The 26,435-nt window shown below is 34.0% G+C and overlaps 1 protein-coding gene across 1 annotated transcript in view; it reads right to left on the bottom strand.

The window, feature by feature from the left end:
* Positions 1–25,952, bottom strand: part of LOC134375686 (alkylated DNA repair protein alkB homolog 8) — a 53,115-nt gene extending 27,163 nt beyond the window's left edge. Inside the window, exons 1-7 of the mRNA XM_063094346.1 lie at positions 25,824–25,952; positions 22,824–23,061; positions 20,590–20,721; positions 19,639–19,734; positions 17,396–17,500; positions 16,054–16,124; positions 2,931–3,037 (exon numbers count right to left, since the gene is read on the bottom strand). Of these exons, the coding sequence (XP_062950416.1) occupies positions 2,931–3,037; positions 16,054–16,124; positions 17,396–17,500; positions 19,639–19,734; positions 20,590–20,721; positions 22,824–23,061; positions 25,824–25,952 (878 nt within the window). The remainder of the gene's footprint in view (positions 1–2,930; positions 3,038–16,053; positions 16,125–17,395; positions 17,501–19,638; positions 19,735–20,589; positions 20,722–22,823; positions 23,062–25,823) is intronic.
* Between the last annotated feature and the right edge of the window lie 483 nt (positions 25,953–26,435).

Genomic DNA, 26,435 nt, shown 5'->3' on the forward strand with positions numbered 1-26,435 from the left:
GAAAGGGAGCAAACAAGTTTAGCTACAACATTATAGTTAAGAGCACGGATCCTGAAGCCAGACTGGCTTCTGATCTTGGCTCTGCCACTTCCCGGCTCTGTGACTTTGTACAAGTTGCTTAACTACTTTATGTTCCAATTACCTTTAAAAATGGGAACAAAATCATGGAACAAACTTCTGACTGTGATTGTGTGATTTAATGCGTTAATATATGTAAAGCTTTTAGAATAATACCTGGCACAAAGAAAATGCTACAGAAATAATTTAAAAGGAGAGTTCACATAGTCTCATGAACTAATGCCTCTCAAGGCCAGTGAGATAACATAAACAAATGAAGTAGGTAGATTTGTTTAGAAATATATCATTTGCCATTAAACACATAGGAATAGTCTTCATTTCAAAAAAGCACAGTGTTCTCTTCCATTTTTCTGGAAACACATATTCTCCCTCAGTCTAGCTTTCAATTTCCTACTTTTAATACAGACATGGGTTTAAAAACATTCAATTTTCATTTAACTCTGTTATAAGATTAAAAATAATAGTGCAAGCACAGTGATAAATGACAACTGATAGCCTTAGCTCAGGGAGCAATAGAAAGGGGTAAGAACAGTAGAGAACTGGAGAAGTAGGCCCCATCTAAAGAATGACATTGATATTCAGCCTCCATTACTGCTGGCCCAGCGTTGTCAGATCTTCTCAATTTTCAAAGAAAGCTGAAAATTCAGAGTTTTATGTAAAAACTTCTGATTTTTATATATAGGCAATTAAAAAAATAAACTGTTACCATGCGGACCTCCACTGTACCAGCCAAATAAAACATACTTGACTGTTTGCACCTTTGATTGAGGGCATGATGGCTTAAATTTGAACTCGATCAAATTAAAGTTAGAGTGAGGTGCTTGGAATTAATATTAGAGGGCAGTGTTAACCTTTTTCAATCCATGTTCTCCTACAGTGCTTTCTAGTGCTTTTTTTTTTAGCATAGAAACCATAAAGTTTTTATCAAGTTTTATTTCCTGTAGTTTGTATATTTTTAAGTGTATTAAATATGCTTTTTCAATCTATTCACCCTTCTACCCAAAGATTCTGATAAACGTCGTAGTGGTTGGTTTACCATTTGTTTGGCGCCTCTCTCTCTCTCTCCTAGTCTCTTTGCTTCTCTATCTCTCCCAGTTCTCCATCTCTCTCGTTTCCTAACACACACACACACACACACACACACACATGCACACTCACACGCACACACACACACACACACACACACAATCACATAAAGTCACATTACAGGCAATCTGTCAAGGGCAACCTTCAAAAATAATACTAAAGTTTGGTTATTAAGAATTTTGGTTCCAGAGCAAGGAATAAAAATAAATATTACTTATAATCCAACTTTCCAGAGGTAACTATTATTAACATTCAACAGCACAATATGCTTTCAACAAGAGAATAATGTGATCAAAATGGTGTTTTAGAAGAATTTACCTGTACCGTTACCAAGAATAGGTTAAAATATTTTCATAATATATATATATAAAAAATTTCTTATTTTGCATTTGCTGTAATACCATTACTCTTAACAAGTTTAAACGTTAGTGATAGCAAAAATGATGAAAAAAAGAACCCACCCCCCAAAATGTGATTATTCTCAAAATTCTAAGAATACTTGAAAACAATGGATCACATCACCATTTTCATTTAAGTGCAAATATTTTAATAGCCATGAAAAAAAATTAGATAAATTTAAGCTCCAGTGAACAAAATCTGGCCATCTTTTCTTATGGCTCACATTTAGAACAGGTTACAAATTCATTTACATATTCATTTCCTTGAATTTTTATAAAAATGTGTCAGCTAAAATCTCCAAGCAAGACAAAGTTAATAAGTACGAAACTCAATAGTATTTCAAGTGGCAATGTATGTAAATTTTAGCAGTGTAATCCTCCCTCCTCAAAAGGCTAACAATATATTCCTACCAAAAGTACATAACCCATTTCTTTAGATTTAGAATAAATAAATGAAACTGAGGAACAATCTACAACACAACTGACCTCTTCCAAAGTGTCAATGTGATGAAGGACAAAGAAAAGTTCAGAAAATATTTCAAATTAAAGAAGACTAAACAGAGTGGACAACTAAATGAAATGCAGCATCATAGATTGAATCCTGGATCAGAGAGAGAGCTGACTATAAAGTACTATAATGTACAGCTAGCAAAATGTGAATATAAATTGTATAAGAGTATGATAAGAGTATTTTATCAATGTGAAATTTCCAGGATTTGAAGATCACACCATAGTTTTATAGAACAGGGGTTGGCAAACTTTTTCTGTAAAAGGCCAGATGAATATTTTAGGCATTGAGGGCCACATAGTCTCTGCCAAATATTCTTCATTGTTTTGGAGAGTTTTTTTTGTTTTTTTACAACCCTTTAAATATGTAAAAACCACTCAGCTCAAGAGCTATACAAACAGGCTGAGGGCTGAATTTGACCCATTTGCCATAGTTTGCCAACCCTTGCTATAAACAATGTCATTGTTCTTAGGAAATACACAATGAAGCATGTAAGGGTAAAGGTAAAGGGTCATGTTGCCTGTAACTTACTTTCAAATGATTCAGTAAAAATAATAATGATAACATATTTGAAAGAGAAATAAAAGATGTGGCAAAATGTTCACAATTGGTAAATTTAGGTGAAAAGTGAAGGAAAGTTCACTGTACTATGCTTGCAACTTTGCTTTAAATTTGAATTTTTTTTTTTTTAATAAAAAGGTAGTGTTAAAAACAAACAACGAAAAAAGCTATAGATGCTCCTAGGAGGTTTGAACCCAGAAGCCTCAATGTATTGGCATAGGGCACAGTTCCTCAGACAGAGAATAAGAGGTCTCACAAAGCAAAAGTTATCCTATCACCAAGGTCATTTTAATACATACCCATGGGTCCAAAGGTATCTAGATTCTCCTGTCAGCACCAGTAAACTCCGACGAGGCAACATAACTGGCACTGTGACACCATCTGGGTGCTTAAAATCCATGACAATCTTGAAGTAAAGACAAAAGCAGAATGATCAATCCAAAATCTCATGTATTCAGATAGGAATGATTCATTGATTCTAGCTGTCTTTCCAAGCTAACAGACATTAAAACATGATAATGCTTACAGAATAGCATAGCATAGTGGTTCTCAAACTTTAGTGTACATAAGAATCAAGTGAATAACAAAAAACACACCTCATCCACAGAGATTCGGACTTAGCAGGTCTGGAGCGAAGCTCAGGAACCTACATTTCTAATAATCACCCCAGGAAATTATGAAGCAGGTGGTCAGAGGATCGTATCACAGAAAACACTAAGGGTAATGGTCGAGCACAGGAACTTTGGAATGGAAACATTCATATCCCCACTCCTCCATTTACTAGCCATGTCACCCAGGACAAGCCATTTAACCCTTCTGCGCTTCAGTTTTCCCAACCCTTGCAGGGTTATTACAAAAATTATATAAACCATAGTACCTGGCACATAGTAAAAACACACAAAAAAAGCTATATTGTTTCTATTATTCATAGACTGTTAATTAATAATCCAAGGAAAAATAAGTATTTGATGCAGATTCTCATATAATACATTTTATTTTTAAAAGCCATACAACATACTGGAATTAGAGGCTGATTTATAAGAGATGAAGAAAACAGGATGTTTTCAGCGATTATTCCTAAATTATGTGCAAATATTATTCTGAATAGCAACCCATAAAGATACAACACCCAAGAAAATGTTTTTGTCCTCAGGGACCCTTCAAACACCAAAGACTTCAGCCAAAAATAGCAGCAACTGAAAATGCGAATTTAAAAGGCATGCCACAAGGCTGAAAAATATTTTTAAGTAGACAACCCATTTGAAAAATAAATATGACAGCAAAGTATAAGTGGGATGAACAGTATTTAGCATAGTACCTTCCTTAAAGGTAAACTGGCACAAAATAAGTATTCATTAAATGTTAGCTAACTACTATTATCAATAATAATAATAGAGTAAATTAGACAATTCAGATGAAAATTCTCTGTAAACACTAAAGAATTCTACAAATCTAAGCTGTCTTTTCCCTTTCTCACCTATCCTTCCAATATAAATATGAAAAATAAAGATGATAAAATTTAATTTTCCAACAGTAATCGGTTCCAAATGTCCACATATAATTTCATATAATCAAACTCTAAAAGCATTTTATTTATAAACACTGCAGATTAATTCTGAAGTTTTTAGGGATGAAGTATACTGATACCTGCAACTTTTCTTGAAATGTGTAAATAAAAGAAGATGGACTAATATACCAAGAGGTGGAGAGATGGACAGATATTTGATAAAGTATATTAAAATATTAATTGTAGAATCTAGGTAGGTAGTGTATATACAGATATTTACTGTACAATTCTGCCAACTCCTCTACAGGAAAATTTTCATAATAAATTGTTGGGGGAAAAGGGGAGGAAACCATTGTGGCCCATTTTTAAACCAATGTATATAGGTTTCAATTTCCTGAATAGAAGCTTAGGTCCACAAACAGAAAAGAATAATGAACATATTTATTATTTTAGTAAATACAACTATCTGTGGCTTAAAGGAAAACTATCATGATGGGACAATATTCTGGAAGACTTGACTCCAATTCATTCATCAAATTAAAAGAAAAGACTACAATTCAGTCATCAAATAATTAGTCACTGTGTGAGGTATCAAAGGCTGCAATGGTGAATAAGAGATACAGATTCTCCGCCCACCTAGAAGATACAGTTTCTGGCTAATATTCAACACGTTTTAAAAATGCACAATAAACATACTTTTGTGAAATCCAAACACATTCCCTCTTATCAACAGAGTAATAATTTTCAAATAGGGAAATTTCAGTTTGAATAAATGATTAGAACTGACAAGAGAAGTAACATGATTCTAATTAATTTGAAACACTTGTCCTGACATATAAAAGCCATGTTTCAAGGGAGAAAAATACACAACTAAATAAGCCAAATGCTATAAAAGTATGTTAAAAAATGTACAGAATAGTTAATATTGATGATCTTTATTGATTGTCCTGCTGCATCTATTCAGCACTGCTGTGGATTGATTGAACTGTGTCCCCCAGATTCATCTATTGGAAGCTTAATCCCCATCATAACTGCTGAGGGTGGGAAATCCTATTATGGTAATTGAAAGGTGGGACCTTGAAGAGGTGATTAGATTGTAGGACCATGATGTAGTGAATGAATTAAAAATGGTGATCGGGGCATGGTTCTCAGGGCTTTAAAAGAAGAGAGAGGACAGTGTCTCTCTCTCTGCTACGCCATTTTGCAATGTGATAATCCGTGTCACTGCTGCCACCATGAAGATATTTTCCCTGGACTTTGGACTTCCCAGTCTCTGAAACTGTAAGCAGTAAATTTTGTTTTCTTTGTAAATCACCCAGATCTGAGTATTTTGTCATAAGCAACAGAAACAGACTAATACAAGCACCTGCTTTGTAAAACATTATCCTAAGGACCAGTCACAATTAGGTCAGTTAACTGACCTCATATTTTATATCAAAATAACAAAGCTATTCACTTATATGTTCAATAAACATTCATTTTATTTGTGCCAGACATAGTGCCAGGCGTGAGAATAAAAAAAAGAACTAAAGCCTTCAAATAGACATTGTGGATATTATTTTTAAAATAATTGTTCTTGAAAACTAATAAGCAAACCAAAAAAAAAAAAAAAAGAAAACAATAAACACAAATCCTTCTACCCTTAAAATAAAAATAAAATTCCCAATATAAAAACGTGATCATAATGACATATACAGTCAGCCCTCCCCATCCATGGGTTCCACATCGACGGACTCAACTAACTGGAAAAAAAGATGGTTGCATCTGTACTCAACAGGTACAGACTTTTTCTGGTCATTATTCCATAAACAATACAGTATAACTATTATGTACATAGCATTTACATTATACTAGGTATTATAAGTATTCTAGAGATGATTTGAAGAGTATAGGAGGATGTGCATAAGTCATATGCAAATACTACCTCATTTTATATCAAAGACTTGAGCATCCAAGGATTTTGGTATCCATGGGAGGTCCTGGAACCTATCTCCCACAAATACCAAGGCATGACTGTACTTTAAAAACACATTTTAAAATGAATGAATGAAATGCAAAAAAGTACAGAGAAAAAATAAGATATCTAACTTTCTGGAGTAACCATTACTGTTAACATTCAGATCTACTTCTTTCCAGTTTTTCTCTAGGCATTTTTAAAATTTTTTATGTAATGGAGCACATACTTTTTCTGAAATATGGCATCTTGCTATTTTCACTTAACAATTACATAATGGACACTACTCATGCTTAAAATATCATTTTTAATGGCTACAAAATATTCCATCATAAGCATGTACCATAATTTACTTTAATATTGTACTGTTGGGTATTCAAGATATTTATAGTTTTCATAAGTGTTTTAATGAACTTAATAAATAAAACTTGATCAGAATTTTTATCTTAGAATAAGAGTTACCAGGCCAAAGGGATGAATAATGTAAAAGTTCCTACTATAGAGAGACAAACTGCTTTGCAAAGACTATAATAATCTACACTCCCACTAGTAGTATGAACTATTTGATCAAATTTTCACCGATACAGAAATATTGTTTTCTTTTAAAGTCTTAATTTCAAAAAGTAAATAAATAAACACTGTTTTAATTTGCAAATCATCGCAAATTTAAATTGCAAACCATTCCCAATTGCTGTTTACCTTTTCATTTACGGTTATTTTGTTGTGTAGAAGTTTTCATGGCCAGCTTCACAGGCATGCAACCTGTGCCCAGGGCTCTATTCTCAGAAGGGCCCCCATGCTAGGTTTAATACTCTGCTGTTGCTGTCCTGAAATTCTTAATTTTATCTTTGAACTTGGGTTTTGTTAAATGAAATCTGAAGGAACAATGGAGCATGTTCATGAGCTGAGGAGATACATGCAATAGGCTTGTGCACAGTTTCTTCAGGCCCATTTGCGTAAAACAGCCACAATGTCCCACAGGCAGAGAAAGTATGGGAGTTCATTGAGACTCAAAGCGAGTACAAGGCAAGCATTTTATGACTACAACTGAGTGAGTGAGGACACTGACACCCTGGACAGGCTACCACATATCCTTTCTTCCCTGCATAAGCCAACCACTTAAAGTGAAATTGATGACATAGAGAAAAATGGAAAAAGACAACCTGTCAGGAGCTCAGCTGAGCTGAAAGTGCTTAGCTGTCAGGTGTCAGAGTAGCCTATTAAAGCAACAAACCAAAAACGAAAGCTGATCACTTACTACAATAGTATAAGCAAGAGTCTAAAACCAGAGGAAGCACCAACTCCCTTGTTCCAGTCCCCCTCCGCCAACGTTGCACCAGTTGACAGTAAGGTACACCAGTGCAGACACAGGGATGTTTCACTGTTGAAGAAGGACCAAACAAAAGGCTCCAGCAGTTTTATAAACCCCCAAGGTAAAAGGAAGGGTAAGGGGAAAGGACTAGGAATTCAAAAGTAATGAGCAAGAAGTCAGAGTGGGGAAAAATGTTTTCAAGGTTTCCCACTTTTCACCCGAGAAGGAGGCCTTGGTAGAGGTACCTGAAAAGGACTTTGGCCAAAAGTCTCAGGCAAAGAGACCTAGGAATGAAGGTTCCTGGGCTAAGAATGCAAACAGACCTAAGAGCATGACCAGACAGGGGAGGCTGATTCCTTCACTGCAACTCCCCTTAGAGACTGCAATGTACTGGCTCTTGTCCACCAAGTCTGCTGTGAGGAGGGCAGCTTTCCCCCATGAGGCCAGCCAAGTAAAGCCTTCATAATTGCCAATGGTCAGGCTGAAAAATCACATAGGATTTCAGCCTGGAGCCAGTCCTCACAACCCATAGTTCCTTTTCCTTTCAGTCCTTCCTTATTCATTAGTAAGCTGACAGTGTTTGTAGGTAGACAGTGTTTGTAGAATGTGCATATTTCAAGAAGTGAAACAAAATCAGCTACGATTGAGTTAGTTCTGTGCACTGTTTCTACTGTTCTGGTAAAAATGATCACATATGCTTGTATAAGTACAAAATACAAACTTTTTAAGTTTGGTGATTCCATATATGAGTTAAATGTTCTTATATTTACATTAAAAACTGGTATCATACATAAAGATAAATGCCAAAATTCATGCCAATAATTTAAAAGTTAGATCTCTTTACTAAGAAGGACATTAAATAGCAAATAAAAACCACCTTGACAAGATGAGAGACACCACAGAAGAAAAGAAAAAACTTTAAAAAGCAATAAAGTAACTTTAATGGTACTTTTTCCTGCTTTTTTGGACAAGGAACCCATATTTCTATTTGGAACTGGGCCCCAGAAATCACATAACTGGCCCTGGAAGTTTTGCATCTTTAAATGTAGTCAATCTATTGTTTTGTAGAAGTTAATTTTATAAAGATTTCTCCCCGATTGTTTGTATGCCTACAAAGCCCCTATCTCAATCAGATAAATATTCACTCCTATTTCTTCTAGATTTCTTATTATTCTTAACATTTAAGTATTTATACCTCTGAAATTTATTTTGGTATATAATTTGAGAGTATAATTTTTTTTTCTACTTTAAGGAAATAATTTTTATTTATAAAATTAAATGTAGATTTCCTATGAAAATCATATTTTTCTTAAAACATTCCTACATCAATATATTTTCAGTATCTTCACGTTTAAAGTATCTGTATCTGAACTAAATAATGCTAGCTAAAAGACAAAAACAAGATTTTTTTTTGTTTTAATTTACTAAGGATTCACAATCAATAACGTTCCCCTGTAGCAGGTGAATCATTCTGCTATGTGGCAGCTTTGCTCCACAGGAGCTTTTTCCAACTATTATTTTTGGCTTTACCTATTTTCTCTACTTTCTGAGATGGCTAAGTCAATAAAGAGCAAGTCCCCAGCAAGTTCATGGGGCATGGCTGAGGCTAATGTTCAGTTCAAAGCAAACAAACAAAAACCTTAGACATTCTGATCTTATACAACCTTTACGCATCCAAAATCCAATAGAATGAATTCCCAGACACAGTTATCACCCAACACCCAAGTAAGGATAAGATTTCTGATAGAAAAGCACATGAAGGAATAAACAGACCTCCACATTGGCTAAACAGGAAAATGAAGAATATATCGTTACTGGAAACACTTCTGAGAAAGAAGACAAACTTAATCCTGATGCTTAAGGGTTAGAAATAGACTGAGAACATTAAGGGTATCTGGACAAGTGACAATATGATATGAAGAATGATGTGTGATTCATACAGAATGATGAAAGTTGAAAGACCAGAACTTACTATATTTAACTGGAGAAAATATTTCATAGCTGAACGTCCCCGTTTCCCACAGCCTACCAAATATAAGCCTTCTATAGTTGCACCAACATTTTTGTTTTGACCCAAAGAAATAATAGTTTGCTTTTTATTTTAAATAGCAAGCAGGAGATTCCACATACTTCATCATGAGCATGTCTACCATGTTTGGGCAGTTGGGAAAGATGAGATGGAAAAAGAGAGACAGACTCAAAATTGCAACAATACAAGATTAAAGCTACAAACTACCAAAAAAAAAAAAAAAAAGACTATGCCAAACATGTCTGTTTATATACTTTCCCTGGATTTACCAATTTAGATTCCCACCAAATCAGAAGATAATTAGTCCACTGTGAGAGATAAGAGGAACTTTGAGCATTTAGTAAAAGAAATAGTTTTCTTTCTCTTGACAAAAGATGATACTCCCAGAAGTAGTTTGCTAAGCTGAAGAGCAGCTGGAGGAGAAGCTTGCTGGTATGCCATATTTTTCCAGGGAAAAGGAATTGATAGTAATTTTGCCCTGGAGGAGACACCTTAGAGACCAATGGCTGACATAAGTGACCTTTAAATCTTCTACCTATGTCTTATAGACTGCTTCATTAAGACAAGTTAAATCAAGGCCCACAAAACTCAAAGGAAAGGAGACAATGTCACCAACATACCCTGAAATCAACATACAGGATCTCGGATTTGAAAATGACCGAGAGAAAACAAGCTCTTCTCCCTTACCCTGCAGTCAGCAGCAAGTTTATAAAGTACAGGCCTCTATATTCTGGTCATGAGATGGGAGAAACTGCATGCATTAGAATGCAAAGATGGGATGATGCCCCATAGCACAGAAGAGAGAGCCCTTACATAGTACATGCAGCAGCTAAACACCACTGCAGTTCAAAGGCACTTATTTCCCATTGTTACTGAGAGAGAATGAGAGGCAGAACATCATTTGATACTTCTGCTGTAAAAACTGTCCTAGTTGATCAGGTACCATGTACATATTTAGGGCACACATCTGGGAATGTGCCTGCAGTATTGCATACGTAAAACAGGCAAAATTAGATCAGGCAAAAATTTTAAAAGAAAGCACCACAAATAATTTCACTTTATAGCACAAGTCAGTAAATTCCGCCTTTCGAACACAACTCTGCCTTTCAAAAGTAGGTCTCAGCTACTGAATGAATAGATTCTGCTACCTCTTCCTCTTCACCCCCAAATACAGATGGTTTTGAATTGTTTTGTCTAGCTAAGCTCGTGTAATGTAAAATAGAAAGAAAAGTCATCTTTTAGCTCAACGTCTAAACACTTTGCCAAATGGCACAATAGAGAGTAAAACACACACTGCATAACAGAAGAAATAAGCTCGAAAAAGAAAAGATGCTAAATTGGAGACACTTTAGCCACCATTGCATATTCAATGTTATAAATGCTTAGCTTAAATGCCTAAGAGATAATATGTTCATGCTTACATGTTTACACTGAGATCACTTGCTATGAGCTCTCATTTATTACACTGTGGCTTCATTTGTTTGCTTCATTTATTTGTAGGAACTATGGAGTGAAATCTACCATTAAAAAAATGAGCTCTCAAAAGAGTCAGTCACAAACAATTTCAATAAAATTAAGTTTTGCTTTATATATATAATAAGGCTACAGAGATAATGAAACATTTTAGCTTACAAATATATTTTAAACTTTATCCTTGTTTACTTGTTATATTCTGTCTAGTGCATTACACTAAACAAATGAATGAATGAATAAATGAATTCATCATAAATAACATTTGAAAAAAATAGGGTGGTATAATCTTACATTTTTGGACAGAAGTCTTCCTAAATTCCATTTGTTTATTTTCTGGGCTTTCCTCCTTAAGCAAAATAGATCAACAGATTCATACACACAGATAACCAAAAACAGACAGCTAGCATAACAAGAACAAGAACAGTCATGAGTATATCTATTCCTGTGGCCCTGGATTTGCTCCCCATAGGAAAAGGTCACTTAATATAGCATCTACCACAGCATAGAATAGGTGGTTAATGGTGGTGACAATCATGGTAATGGCAGTGCTGATGGTGGAAGGAGTAGAAGCAACAGTAGCTACTATTATTATTATTAAATGCTTATCAACTCCCTATTGACAATTAAAATTCAAGCATTATGTGCCAACTTCTATTTAAGATAGAAGGCACAGAAATAAAGTGCTCCACGGTCAATTAAAAGCTACTAATGAGATGAACCAGAACCCAGTTTGTCCAATGCTTGAAGAAAGCCCCAGAACAGACACCTAAAGATCTGGAAACAGTACAAATAGGCTTAAATTTTTCAGTTTCTAGTACTGACTTAAAATTTTGAATTGAAAGATGATTAGAACTGCCATTGGAGGCCTGTATTACTTTATTTCTATGTATTCTTTGTCTGAAAAAAATAAGCCTGAAATTCTACTGCCTTAGAAGTTGATACTGTATGGCATTAGCATTTCAGCATTTTCAAACTCAATGGTTCAAAATCCTAGGTAAACAACCCAACTACCTGTGAGCTTTCTGTATTTATAGATACTGAAAGCTGGCCTTCATCTCAGACATTCTGAATCAGAATAAGTCATAGTATCTGCTCTGGAAAAAAAGACAGTCCAGGGGAATAGAAAAGAACCATAGGGTTCTTTTTGAAATAGTCAAATATCAGACATAGGCTAAAACAAAGATGTTTAGAATGTTCAAAGACATAAATGCTAAGCTTGAATATTTTAGCAGGGAATGGAAATGACAAAAGGAGACACTGTAGATGTGAAGGGAAACCAAACAGATATTCAAAAACAGAAAAATACCATAACTGAAATTAGGACATCAGTGAATGAGTTTAACAGCAAATTACACATGGCAAAAGAAAGAACTAGTGACAGAAGAAACCATTTGGAGTAAAGCATGAAGAGACAAAAGATAGAAAACACAGAGGACAGTATAAGTAAAATAAAGAATATAGAGAAAAGGTAGATGAAGAGAGAGAACAGAACAGAGGCAAATCTACAGAAATAATGACTAAGAACGTTCCAAAATTGATGGAAAAAACCAATCCACAGATTCAAGATACCCAATAAACACCAAGCAGAATAAACAAACCCATCAAATCAAGCAGAATAAGCAGGCCCATCTAAATAAAACTACAGAAAACAAAAGAAAAAAGAAAAAAATCTTAAAAGAGGACAGAGAAATAAAGTAAGGTCTCCTTCAAAGATAACAAGAGCAATAATGTAGGCCACAAGAAAGTAAATGAAACCTTTAGTGTACGAGGAAAATTTAATGCATGAGGAAACTTTCAGGAATGACGGATATGTTTATTATCTCGAGTGTGGTGAAGCTTTCATGAGTGTACATTAAATATGTGCAGTTTATTGTGTGTCAATTACACCTCCGTAAAGCTGTTTTAAAAAGAAAACAGGGGATCCAATAAGTCAGTACTTTAGAGCAAAATTTATAATCTTGAAAACATATGCCAAGAATATTTCCCAAGTTCTGAATTGATCAACTGTTAGACAATGGAGTCATTAACAAGAGAGGAAACCCAGGATGAGCAAAGGTCTGTTTTGTTTTGTATAACAGAATGGCTATAGGTGGCAAATGGCTGGAAACAAAGATAATAAGCTTTGATTTAGACAAGTGAAAATGCCTCTTAGAGAGCTGGGTATTCAGAACTAAAATCTGAGGGGAAAAAATCAAGGCTGAAAATATTTTTGTATCCCCCACATTGCCTAGAACAATAGTGGTCACATAAGTATAAGCTCTTTTAGCAAACATCTATTTAACCAACCAATATGCTCCATTTCTTCTAGAGCATACTCATGACTTGAATGTCTACTGATAATAGGCCACTCTCCAAAATGTTCATGCACTTCTCTTCTCACCAGCTGAGCTGTATGCTTAAGTCAAATTGTGTATGTTCTCAAACCTCTTTGTGCCAGTTACACTTACTGAAATTATCTAATTTAATGAAATATTACATAAACAAGTGAAAAATAAAGATAATTTTTTCTCTATAAACCAAGTTGAATGTTGTAGAAAGACAATAAAAGTTAACAAATACATTGTTGCAAGAGATGTGATAATTTAATAATAAAACACTGGAGATAACAACTATATCACCTAAGTGGGCTTCTAATGTAGTTTTCTGGACTCAATAGCTTTTCTAAATTTTATTCTAGTTCTACAATATAACTGGAGAGATAATATTGCTGCTTTCTTGCTGCAAAGTAAACACACACAATTCTAATTGGAGACAAAAGAATCAGTACTCTGAAGGCTCCAAATACAACAGCCTGAGACTCTTAGCAAACTGCTAACTGAACTAGATATATGTCTTTGCCATTATCCTTATTGTAAGGCATGGATAAAGGACCTACTCCATATAAAGGAGATAAAGAGTACACCTTAAGAACTGTCAGCACTGAGTCTCGTTTGTCCAATTTACACTGAAGGGAATTTTTGCTTCTAAGAGATATTAAAAGATAAGAAAATTACACAAAAATAGGAGATTCTAGGTCTGGGGCAAGGTGCTAGGAGAGAATTCAAGTAATTACACAGAATAAAAAAAAACTCAGAAGAGCACAGAGTGCAAGAATGGGTAAATGCAAGAAGAAAAGATTAGAGCCATCTTTCTGTTAACCACTGGAAATTGCACTTCTAGCACAGACTACCCTTGTTACAGAAGTGAAGGATTCAAGTAAGGAGCCCTAGAAGAGGCATACCTCAATGAGCCTTTACATGTATAGATTGCTCTGAGTTTAAAAAACAGTTTCACATATATTAACTCATTTTTCTCATCACAATCCTTCAGTCAGGAAAGAAATGTTATTAATCCCATTTTACAGATAAAATAAAGGCCCAAATTTAGTACAGACTGGTTTAAATAGCATAATAAACTGAACTGTTTAGTAAACATTTTTTTCAAAATTACAAAAATTCACTTACCTTCAAAGGCTGTCTTTTCAAGGAAAATCTACTGTTCCTGCTATAACTCATAACATGCATACTTTCTAGCTATTACAAAGATGGCTTTAACCAAAAACTCTGTCATTCAAATTGGCAGCTGGAAACTATATACCTCCAGAGACACCAAATGAAGATAACAATTGCAGCAGATTTTCATTTCAACTAGAGAACAAGTTTTCCCATCTTTACAACTTTTAATTAAAAGCTGCACAATGTCTTTGTAAGGTATTGGGAGAACACTGAGTCCTGATTCTTCATATTTCCCTGAGAGGGGAAGGAATTTCTGTTAGCAAGAAAAGTAAAAAGAATGCTCCTAGCTTTTTTCCATCTCTTCACTTAAAACTCCTCAGCAAAGAAGGAATGCCTTAGCTGGTTAGTTAGTCTGGAGCCAAGCTCACTTGGCTCAGCCCTTTCTCTTTTTCAGGGCCAGTAGAATCTAGCACATGTTCCTTCAAGTCCTATACTACAGGGGCAGCCTCCGCTGCCATCAGTTTTCTCAGTAGCAAAGTTGACACTGATTTCCATTTATCTTTTGTTTCATTTCTCAACTGGTTACACAGTTGGGAGGGAACAAAGATGTTCTCTACTGGTCCCCTAAAGCTACAAGCAAGGTTAAGAGGTAAAAATCTTTTTAAAAAAAAGACAGAGAAGAGCTCTTTCTTTTTCCTCCCCATCTTCATTATTTTTGAAAGCACTTATATTAATAATCCACACATGTAGTTGATAAATCGTTTTGTCGTATCAAACAAACAGCATTAACTCTATAGTCACCATATCAACATGATCCCACATCTCAGCAAAGGTTAAGAAGCCAAAGCACTGAAGACCTAGTGATGGGAAATATACAAATACAGGGTGTGTGTGTGGGGGGGGGAACCAAAGCACTGAAGACCTAGTGATGGGAAATATACAAATACAGGGTGTGTGTGTGTGTGGGGGGAAACCAAAGCACTGAAGACCTAGTGATGGGAAATATACAAATACAGGAGCAAGATCAGATTTTGAAGCAACCTCTAGTTAGATTAGATAACCTCATATTTTAAGGATTCTTCTAGATTTAAAATCCTGTTTTCTATCTAAAATTTTGCCTGCAGTTTGCATGGACCACTTTAAGTCATGGTTTTCTTATCTTCTTTAGCAGTTCAAGCAAAGTGCAGCTACAGAAAAAAATCAATGAATAAAAATAAGCCCCTCATTCTTCATCCATAAAAATAAGGATATTATCCTCTATTGCTCAGAGTTTTTGAAGGAATTGAATCAGGTAACATGTGAAAAAGTTTACCAAAATTCCAGACATACATTTTAGTGTGTTTCCTTTTTCTACAGCCTGAAGCTACTATCTTTTGCCACTAGATGGCAATGTTGCATCAGTAGGTCAAAAGTTGACAGTTGTAGCATGCAAAGTCTGGTTTTTATTTAATCGGTAAAAGTGAAATGTATAAAAAATTGTATTACGAGTGTTTTCCTGGAATTTAATGAGCTTACAGATAAAATTTTGAATATTTAAAAGGAGAAGCTGTGATAATTTCACATTCTGTAAGAAATGAAAGGGCTAATGGTGCCCTTACTTTTCATTTTTAAATCTTAATTCATTTTAATTAAGAATGTGGGTAATCCTATGAAAAGGGCATCACACAAAGTAAGACATATGTTAATAGCTAATAAAAATGTTTAAACATTTACCTCGGACCCCAAACTGAGAGAAACGATCTCATCCTCAAAAGCAGAATGTGTGTCAATATGAGCAGGAATTCCTGGGATGGAAAATATGATAACACGTCATTTCATTTTTTCCTTTTAGTAGATTTAAGATGACTCTAAATATAGCCTCACTATTATTGTAAAAACGTTTTTGGTAATCAGAAATATACTATAATTTTAGTTAAAAGGAAGCATTTAGGGTTAACATGACTAAATAAAATTAAACCAAATCTAAACTAAAAATATCTTAACTTCAAGTTAAAGTGCCACAGGGATTATTCTAAAATCAAGTCACTGCTTAACTAGGACAATTTTCCAATTCTAGCCCAAAAGGAAGATGTGAAAGATAAATACAAAAGCCTTGAAACTGAATTCCCAAGTACTGTACTTGTAGAACAAAAGCAGTAGCCAAGTGTGAAGATTAAGCATATCAGTAATTAAGACATGGCTTCCTCCACCAGCCTCTCAATCTATCTTAATTGAGCACCTCTTAAGTAAAGGAAACTCCCTGTCCTCAAGGAGCTTACAGATCAATGGAAAAACAGGTCAGCCCTCTCCACTCTTCTTTTCAGATCCCTCTAGTTTGTAGGATGTAACACATGCCTCCTTCATGCTCTATATTATAGGGACAGCCTCAGCCTCTACTGTGTGTGTGGGGGCAGGGTCTCCAGTTGTCCAGCTGTGCCAGTGACAAGGTCAATATGTCTCTCTAATTCAGAGATGAAGTATTAACAAGTGCATTTGGCTACAAATCTAAAGCCATGTTCTGCCATCAGTTTTCATTGTGATAAATACAGAAAACAAAACTCTACAACCCCTACCATTAATAAGACCTTTAAAATTATTTGATTACTACAAATATCAGATGAACACGCTGCTAACAAGTGCAGGAAATCAATAACCTAAAAATATTTCACTAACATATAATCCTAGAATTGTCTTCTACATTCTCAAACAGAGAAAGAAGAGAAAGATCATCCAACCAAATAGCCTTCTTCTGTGTATCTGTAAATTATTTGGTTTCTTCCATTATACATGTCTCCTGTGTTTTTAAAGCAATTGTCTCCCTCTATAAATAAAATGTTGAGAGGGAATAAAGAAAAAATTCACAAACAACAATCTGTGTTGTGCTTTGAGATGCAAATTCCTTAAGAGACTGAAGTGTAGATTTGTAAGGGATTGAGGTCAACACAGGTAACAGACATGAGCAAAGCAATCGAAGAGTTAGTTTGAGCTAAAAAATAATATCTTTGATCTTAGGGAATTATATAATCTACTTGGTTCTGAAATACAGAACTGAAATTTCAAAAGAAGAAATACTCACCATGCCCTGGTTCATACTGATTTATGGTCAGTTGATCAGGTTTATGTTTAACGTAACCTTCCTTCAACCATTTCTCCAAAATGCTATCACAAATGTCAGGAAGACCTAAAGTCAGTAATCATACAGGCCAAACATTTACTTTGCATGTTTTACCATAGAATAAAAAAATAGTCACTATGATAAAAACCACTCAGCTTTTAATTTAGCAGCCATTAACAATAACAATAAACCCAAAGCAGAACAAAATTAAAAAATAAAAACAACACTTTCCTAAGAAACTTTTAAACTTATTCATTGATTTTATCTAGTAAGTCCAAAATAATGATTTTACTAACAAGAATTTTGGTATTTTATAAAATATTAATAAAACTATAAAATTTAGTATATCATATATTTGAAATTAACTTGACCACTTTTTTGTTTTTTTAAATAATTTCATTTATTTTAATTTTAATTATTTTAGATGATTTCCCTCTAAAAAAAAAAAACACCTTTCAAAGTAGAACTTACTTTTCTGAAGTCATAAATGTTATTTCATGATGGAAGAAAAGCCTCAAATAAGACCAAAGTCATATAAAAAAGAGAAATTTAGCTCCAACAAAGAATTATACCAAAGCATTAATATCCAGAATATATAGTAAATTCTTAATAAATCAGACAATCCATTAGAAAAAACTGGCAAAGGATATGAAAAAGAATTCACAGTAAAGGAAATACAAATGGCCAACCTCACTAGTAATCAGGAAATAACAAATTTAAAAGTTTTACAATCACATGTTCATAGGGGTGGGGGCAAGGAGGGGTGCACATTTGGTGATAATATGTTGGTATAGCTGTTTTAAAGGGCAATTTGTCAGTATCTATTAAGATTTTTAGTAAACATAACCTTTGATACAACAGTACTACTTCTTAGTACTAAATCTCCCTAGAGAAACTCTTGCGTAATGTATAAAAAGGCGTGAACAAAGACATTTACTCTAGCACTATTTATTTATTAATTTAGCCAATATCAAGTTTTATTCTACGCAACTGCAAATCATCCAAGGGTACATTCACATTTAACCCAGGAGCCCACTCTCATCTCCCCAAACAACAGTGGAGCAGGCATTCAACACTCCCGAAAGACAAGCATCTGTGTCTAGCACTACTTATACAAAAAAGCTAAAAACTAGAAATAACCTAAATGTCTATCAACAGGGAACTAATTGAATAAACTATTATGGGTCATTCAATACAATGAAAAGCTATGTAAAATCTCCAAAACGTACCGTGGAGGGAAAAGAACAAGCTGGAGTGCACATGTAACATGTGAATGTATGATTTATGCCATACCATACATATGTTAACATACTGCATATGTTAACAAGTATGTACTTTTACAGGTATATCTACTGGATGTAAACTCATTTTTTAAAGGATTGGAAGAACATTGTAGTATACTGTTTTTTTTTTCTTTGAACTTTTTATTGAACTTTTTTATTGAAGTACAACATATATCCAGAGAAGCACAAAAACTTAGATTTTTACAAAGGGAGTGTACCCAGCACCCAGATCAAGATACAGAACATATTCAGTACCCAGAAGGCCCCCAAAATGTAATATTTTTTTTTCCTCTTTTCCCCTTCCCCCCCCACTACATCATATCTGTTCACTTGTCTTAAGTTCAAGGAATTGTTGTGACTGTTGTGTCTTCTCCCCCCCCTTTATTTGTGTGCTCATTTATTTATTTTTAGCTCCCACATATAAGTGAGAACATGTGGTATTTCTCTTTCTGTGCCTGACTTGTTTCACTTAATATAATTTTCTCTAAGTTCATCCATGTTGTTGCAATACTATACTGTTAATAGTACATACTTCTAAGAAATATGGGAGTGAGGAACCAGTTTTATACAAGTTTGAATTTGGGTTTTTTTTACATCAAAATTATTCTATTTATCTAATTAAAATATTTTCAATTTAATCAACTGTTTTGCAAATTTATCTACACATGACAGGGCTGGCTGGTTAGCTCAGCTGGTTACAGCACAGCCTTATAACACCTAGGTCATGGGTTCAGATCCCCACACCGGCCACCTGCCCAAAAAAAAAAAAAAAAAAAAAAAAATATATATATATATATATATATATATATAAGTACACATGACAAATGAAACATACCCCACCAACTGTGATATTGCTGTACTTCTAATATATTAAATCTTTTTTTCTGAACCAACATATATTATTTATTAACAATTACTTACCCCCAGGTAATGGCTTATCTTTATCTATGTTGTTGTTCTCGTAGTGGAATTCATAACCAAAATGCTTTACTCTTCTGTGCTTTAAGGATTTTTGAACTGTATGAAGACAAGAAAGTAACAATTGGGGAGGAAAAGAATTGCATTTCTTGGGCCGGCCCCGTGGCTCACTCGGGAGAGTGCAGCACTGATAGCGCTGAGGCCGCAGGTTCGGATCCTACACAGAGATGGCCGGTGCGCTCACTGGCTGAGCGTGGTGCAGACCACACCGTGCTGAGGGTTGCGATCCCCTTACCGGTCAGAAAAAAGAAAAAAAAAAAGAAAAATTTGTATGTTTCAAAGTCAACACTTTGAGTAAGGATTAGTTTTGTAACAGTAACTTCTGTTAACTGCTAAATTACTGTCTTTAATAAAATTAACCATTCTGCTTGATATCTGTTCTTTCAAGTCTAAAATTGTAACATACTCTTAAACAGTTTCGCCCAATCAATCTGAAAGACTTAACCATGTAAACTGCCACTCACAAGACTGCTACTGATCTGGAAAGACTCGGATCGGAGTAACTCTAATTTGCAAATGTCTCCAAAAGGCTCTTACTACATTATAGTGGTAGGGTACCAAACTGCTGATTCCTCATAGGAAATATGGCTTAGGGTGGAGAGGAGCAAATAAAATAATATATGTGAAAGGACTCATAAAAGTTAGCTATACAAATGTTGATTAATAAATATTAAACAGTTTGAGTTTTAAATTGATAGCTATTTAAGAGTTATTTATTATTCATGTTCCTAACAATTGTCGGTATGATTTACCTAACATTGGATCCAGGCTTCTTTCAGTAATTCTGAGGAAATATTAAGAATTTTAATAAACCAAAGGAGGAAGGAAAAAAGAGAAGCAATAACATGGCATTTGGCAGAAACTTATAAATATCAGATTTTAAGTTTCACTTACAATTTTGATTGTCTGTATCTTCTGTCCAATTAACACTTTTCAAAAGCATTTCCTCATCTTCAGAAGAAATAATTTCTTCTATTACTATGAGGCCTGGAGGTAAGGCTTGAGGCCCCAACTCCTTCCATTGTGCTGTGGGAAACCAAATTAAAACAGTCACATTACAAAGTTAAAGTTCCTATATACAAATAATTCTGTCCTGTAGCCATTGATCAGTTCATAAAACTCCCCATCCTGATTTTCAGAAATAAGAATGCTGAAAGGCATATGACATATTAAAATTGCAAAAACAAAGACCAAGATCAAAATTATGGTACATTCCATCCACTGCAGGTATCAACAGCAAACAGAACAGTATTCATTTAAATATTCTGTTTGACCATGATTGAGTCACTTTTTAAATCTCACTAAGAGACAGGGTGACGGTATCTATAGTAGGCACTTCTATAAAAAAGTCAGGTTATCTCTAAATATTAAATACAAGTATTTAAATGCTCATTTTTGCTCTTAGGCTCTTGGTACTAGCTATGGTCAAGTAATAGAAAAATGTAAAATAACATATAACTTTCTAAACAAATAAAAAATATCATTTATGAAGAACTGTTTAGCATAGATAAATATAACTTAATCTCCTTTGTCCTTCAAAGTTCAAGATAGGAATAACTCTAGAAGGAAACGAAAAAAGAATTTACTATTAGAAAAAAAGAACAGTGTATCCGCATTTACTGTTAGGGATCTGATCACTCTTGCTACAGACTGAGTTCTGAAGCTTTTCTGCCAGTCAGTTTTCATCTTTGAATTATTTAATATAAAAATTCCCAAAGATAATAATGTAAGCACATTAATATTACAATATAAATAGTAAATCATTTGATAAATATATTCCAAGTACTTACTATGTGCCAGACATTATATTATTTATTCAAATTACATGAGGAAAACTTTGGGAAGAATTCCTTAAAGACAGATAATTTATATTATGTACAAGTAGTTCATATTTAGTTTTTAAATATGTTTTTTTAAAAAGAATTTAAAATATCTCGTGTATTTGTTATTCAGTGGATATCTGGTAACATATCAAAACAAGTATCAAAACATTTGTGACACAGTTCTATTCTCAATTTACAATGATATTCAAGGTTATAAACATGATTGCTACACTCTTAGAAGGACATCTAGGTCTAACAAAGGATTTCAAATAAAGAACATTCCAAAACTCACTTTGTGTAATTACTTAGTGTTCAACATACTAAGTGGGGGAAAACCCAACTTTAATCAGTATTATTTAATTAAAATTTACTCTTTAATCATTCAGTTTTCAAAACTGATCAGAAACACATAAAATATGAGGATAAGCTAGTGCTTAAAATCTGAAAAGCTTGAGTAAGATTAAAAATTAAATACATGTGGACACTGAGAAGTACAATTTCTAAATTATATCTTTAAAAGAATCCTTAAAAGCTTTCCTGAGTCTTGTACGAAAACATAAGTTTAATTAGATTACACTCACCTACCCACCTCAAGGATATCTAATCAGATCTTTTATTGCCTAAATAGGTGGCAAATGAATATAAGATTCGATGTCTAAATCAAAGTTCATCTCAATACATCTCATCTCAATGGGGCAAAGGTGAAAAGATATAACAATCCTTGTATCAATTCTGTAAGTCAGTCTATAAAGCTATTACTTTAATTAATTAAATTAAATTATTCAGTTCCTCACACTATCCAGTGGCTGTCATATTGGACAGCACAGCCATGAACATTTCCATCATCACAGAATGTTCTATTGGGCAGCACCACTATAAAGCATTAGGGATCTTTGGAAGTTAAAGGTGCTTCTCCATAAATTTGAAGAATTGGCACAAAATCACATGGATCACAATTAATTCTTAAGTGATTAATTTGAAGCTTCTGGTAGACACTGTGAAATAAATTGGTGATGTGAATCTTAAACATTAAACTTTGAAAAACACAATTAGGTAGGAAGTTTCCAAAATAAGTAACATGCACAAAAAATATATTGTTGATTGGTGGTACCAACTCTTTAAAGGCAGGCTATTTCTTACTCACCTGTGCAACTTCAATTACTAGTCCCATGCCTGACACAATCTAGGTACTTAAAGAATGTCTGTTCAAGTAAAAAGGGCTGCTTAACTTATGCTCATATCTATAAAAAGACAACTCGCACAAAAGCAAGAACCATTTTTTAAAAGATACCTGTATGATAATACCTTTGTCCACAAAGTTCAAGTACAGAATGATCTTTTGTCCTAAATCATCCACTATTTCTTTTCCATTGAGGGTAACATAGGCTTTCTTGGATTCTTCTGCAGTTTTGTATCTTACAAATGAGTAGGGCTTGTTAGGTGGCATCAACAGAGCATCCACCAGTCCACATTTTTCTAAAACTGGGAGCAGTTGGTTCCTACTCACACCGTTACCCAAACCACCATTGGCAACAACCAGGCTCTTGAAAAACAAAAAAAGAAAGCAACACGAGCAATTAACATCAACCTGTTTATTTTGAAATAAGATTTCTACAACAATGTAATTAAGAAAGAAAAAAAAGTTTCCTTGTGGTGGCTGTTTGGTTTGCTAATTTCATAGAAGTATGTAAACCAATTTACTAAATATTAGGGGGAAAAAAGTACTCCTACACTATAAGTAATGTTGATTTTTAAATAGCCTATTTCAGTAAAATATTCATTTCTTAAAGACTATAAACGCAAATTAAAAGATTACTTTTTTATTGTTCATAAATATAAATTTAACATAATGAAAGGGAAAAAGCGGTAGAGAAGAAGGAACATGCAGTTACATAGTACTTGCTTTTTTGCCAGAGACAGTTCTCTATGCTTTTACCTACTTAATTCTCATTAACATAATCTTTACAACAAGTGAATTTATTTGGGTAATATTAGCCCCACTTTACAGAGGAAAAAACGTAAAGATCAGATTAGGTTAAGGTGGTGCAGCTAACAAACCAGATTTGGCCTGAGGACAATGGTTTGCCAACCCCTGATTTATACTAAGATTAGGACACAGTGTATTAGCTTTATTACACAAATGAGAATATCTACAACCTTATTTGAAAAGGATGTAAGATTATAAAATTGTATAATAAGTAAAACTTTTGTCATGGGACAGCCACTACTTTATATATATATATGCAAATACAGATATAATAAACAAACCAGCTACTATAATAATTATAATATGGTGTAAAATCTAGTCTCAGATGGCTGCCCTGAACCTCATTCAATGAGGTTTACTAATTAAAATAGCAAGATAATTTGGTTATATGTAGCCATAATTATAAAAACATCTCCACACTCCTAAATCCAAGGAATTGCAAAGGTTTCATAAATGTCAGAGGACCACTGCCCCATCACGGAATGAAAGATGAGGAGGCATGACCTGAAGAATTCTAGTGGTCCTCAAAGATGCTGTCCAAGTGATTTATGGGCAACTCTAAAGGCAAACCACACAAAAACAAGTGCAGTGGGTGGGGAGGGAGGAACTTATTTCCCATTGCATGTGAGTTATTCGATATAATTAAATATAATTATTTTATTCATAATTGTTCATCTAAGCAATTTTCCAATTAATAAGAAGCATGAAGTAGAGAATTTTGATTTTTTTTTAAAAGTTATCCTCAGTACTGACAATTTGAGGATCACTGCTCTAGAAAAAACTTATACTGCTATACATTTGTGCAAAAGCACATATATTTATATAACACATCATTAAAAGAGATAAAATATAATTACGGATCTCTTCACAATTTTATTCTTTTCCTTTAAAAGTATCGTAGAGAAAAAATAATCAAAGCCCAAATAAGATGCCACTTTAGAAGACATCATGGTGAGATAAAACTTCTGAAGATCCTAAGGAAAAGACAGACCCAATCAGAAACAAGCTTCAGAAGCAAAAACAAGCTTTAGCCCCCCCCCTTTTTTTTTCCTTACTAGTTCTCTACATGACCCCTGTAAGGAAAAGAGAGCAAGTTATGCTTGAGAAGAGATAAGTTTAGGGTATGTCAGCTTCACCTTCTGAATGCCTCACAGTCTCAATGGCTCTTGGCTGAAACAGTAAAGTGTATGCAAACACGTTAATTCTAATTTATTATCTATTCCATCCTTTTTATAAGGATTTAGCTTAAATTCTCTGAAGTCATTAATATTTAACTCTAAGTATGGGCCTTTTACCTGCTAAATTCAAATGTCCCTCAACAGACTGCTCATTCCTAAGCTTTGACACAGCGCGGAAGACAGCATGATAAGCTCAAGGGAAGAGTATTGATCTGAGGGTCAAGAGAGCTAAATTTTAATCCCAGATCCATGTTCTCAATTTTATGTCTGGCCCTCAGATAGATGATATCTAAGCTTCCTTCTTACACTTATTCTATAACTTTATAAACCAAAAAGAATATTATAAGAATTCCTTATACTCGTGTAGTATTTTAGTGTCCAGTAACTACTATTAGATTCTCTAGAATCTAACAATCCAGTGGAGTAAAAATGTATGCAATAGTATGCCCTACCTACAAATGAAGAAAGCCAAGGTCAAAGGGTACTGTTCATGTCCAAATAAGTGGAGAAGCTAAGAGTTAAACTGAGTTCTTCTAATTCATAGCCCAGGAAATCTTGTAGTCTCTCATATATATCATCTTATTCAATTATTGCCATTAGATAATAAAGAGGCTTTGTAAATAAGGTCTAATAAATTTAAAATGTCTTATAGCATATAATCAAAATACTTTATAATATATGTGAGGTTAGGAAGAGAAGACAAAAGACTGTATTAGGATACAGAAGATCTAGCTTTAAGGTTCTATTCAGCTTATTACTAGCTTATATCAATGGACTTATAACCTCTCAGAACTTTAGTTTTCTCACCTATCTCACAAAGGTTTTTAGGGAATTAAATACAGTAATGAAAACAAGTTTGCTTTGTAAATTAAAAAGACTTGTACAGTGTTATTATTGTTAATATATACGTACAACTCCTTTAGCTCAAACAACACAATCAATAGAAATTCAAACTATAGGCTAGGCTATGGCCCAAAATAGAAAGTTAGCAGATCCTATCATATATATATATATATATTAACATAAATATAACACATAGCTGAACAGTTACAGTCTTTGAGCAATTATTAACAAATACTAATAAAATACATTAACATGTAATGTGTTTACACTGAAGTGACAATAATAGTTTTAGGTTACCTGAGTGGCATATGATACTGTCTCAATGCCTTCATGTCTCAGCAAAGTATGCCTGGCTTGAATCTGTTTCCTTAAGAACTTCTTCTCAGTTTTACTGAGTTTGTAATTACTTTGAAGGTTGCAGTCCATTGCAGTACTGCCAAAAAAAAACCCCAGCAAAAACTGTCAATCTTAAGAGTCCTAAAGGAGCAATTATAATGATGCTATTCATATATTCTATAATTTATAAATATTTCTATGTGACAATTTTCTTAAATGTTTAGTTTACCTTTCACCAACCAAAGAAAGTGAGAACAAGCAGATACACAGAAAATAAAGGAATATCTAGGAATATAACAAAGAGGTAAGAACATCTAATAGTATCTCTGACAGTTCTAAAAAATTTCCAAAGTTGTAGCTCCATTAAGTGCACTACTTTACCCATAGGTGGTGTATCCCTTAACTTATGAAAGTCCTGGATAAAATGCAACCTAGACAAATTTCACAGTCATAATGTAAAGCCAGGCAAGGAGGAGGAGGAGTGGGAGAAGAAGGGAAAGGGGAGAGCGGAGAAACAACACAAAAAATTCATGGAAGAATATACAATATGATTCCATTTACATAAAGTTCAAT

Source organism: Cynocephalus volans, chromosome 4 (genome assembly GCF_027409185.1).
Source record: "Cynocephalus volans isolate mCynVol1 chromosome 4, mCynVol1.pri, whole genome shotgun sequence".
Taxonomy (NCBI): domain Eukaryota; kingdom Metazoa; phylum Chordata; class Mammalia; order Dermoptera; family Cynocephalidae; genus Cynocephalus; species Cynocephalus volans.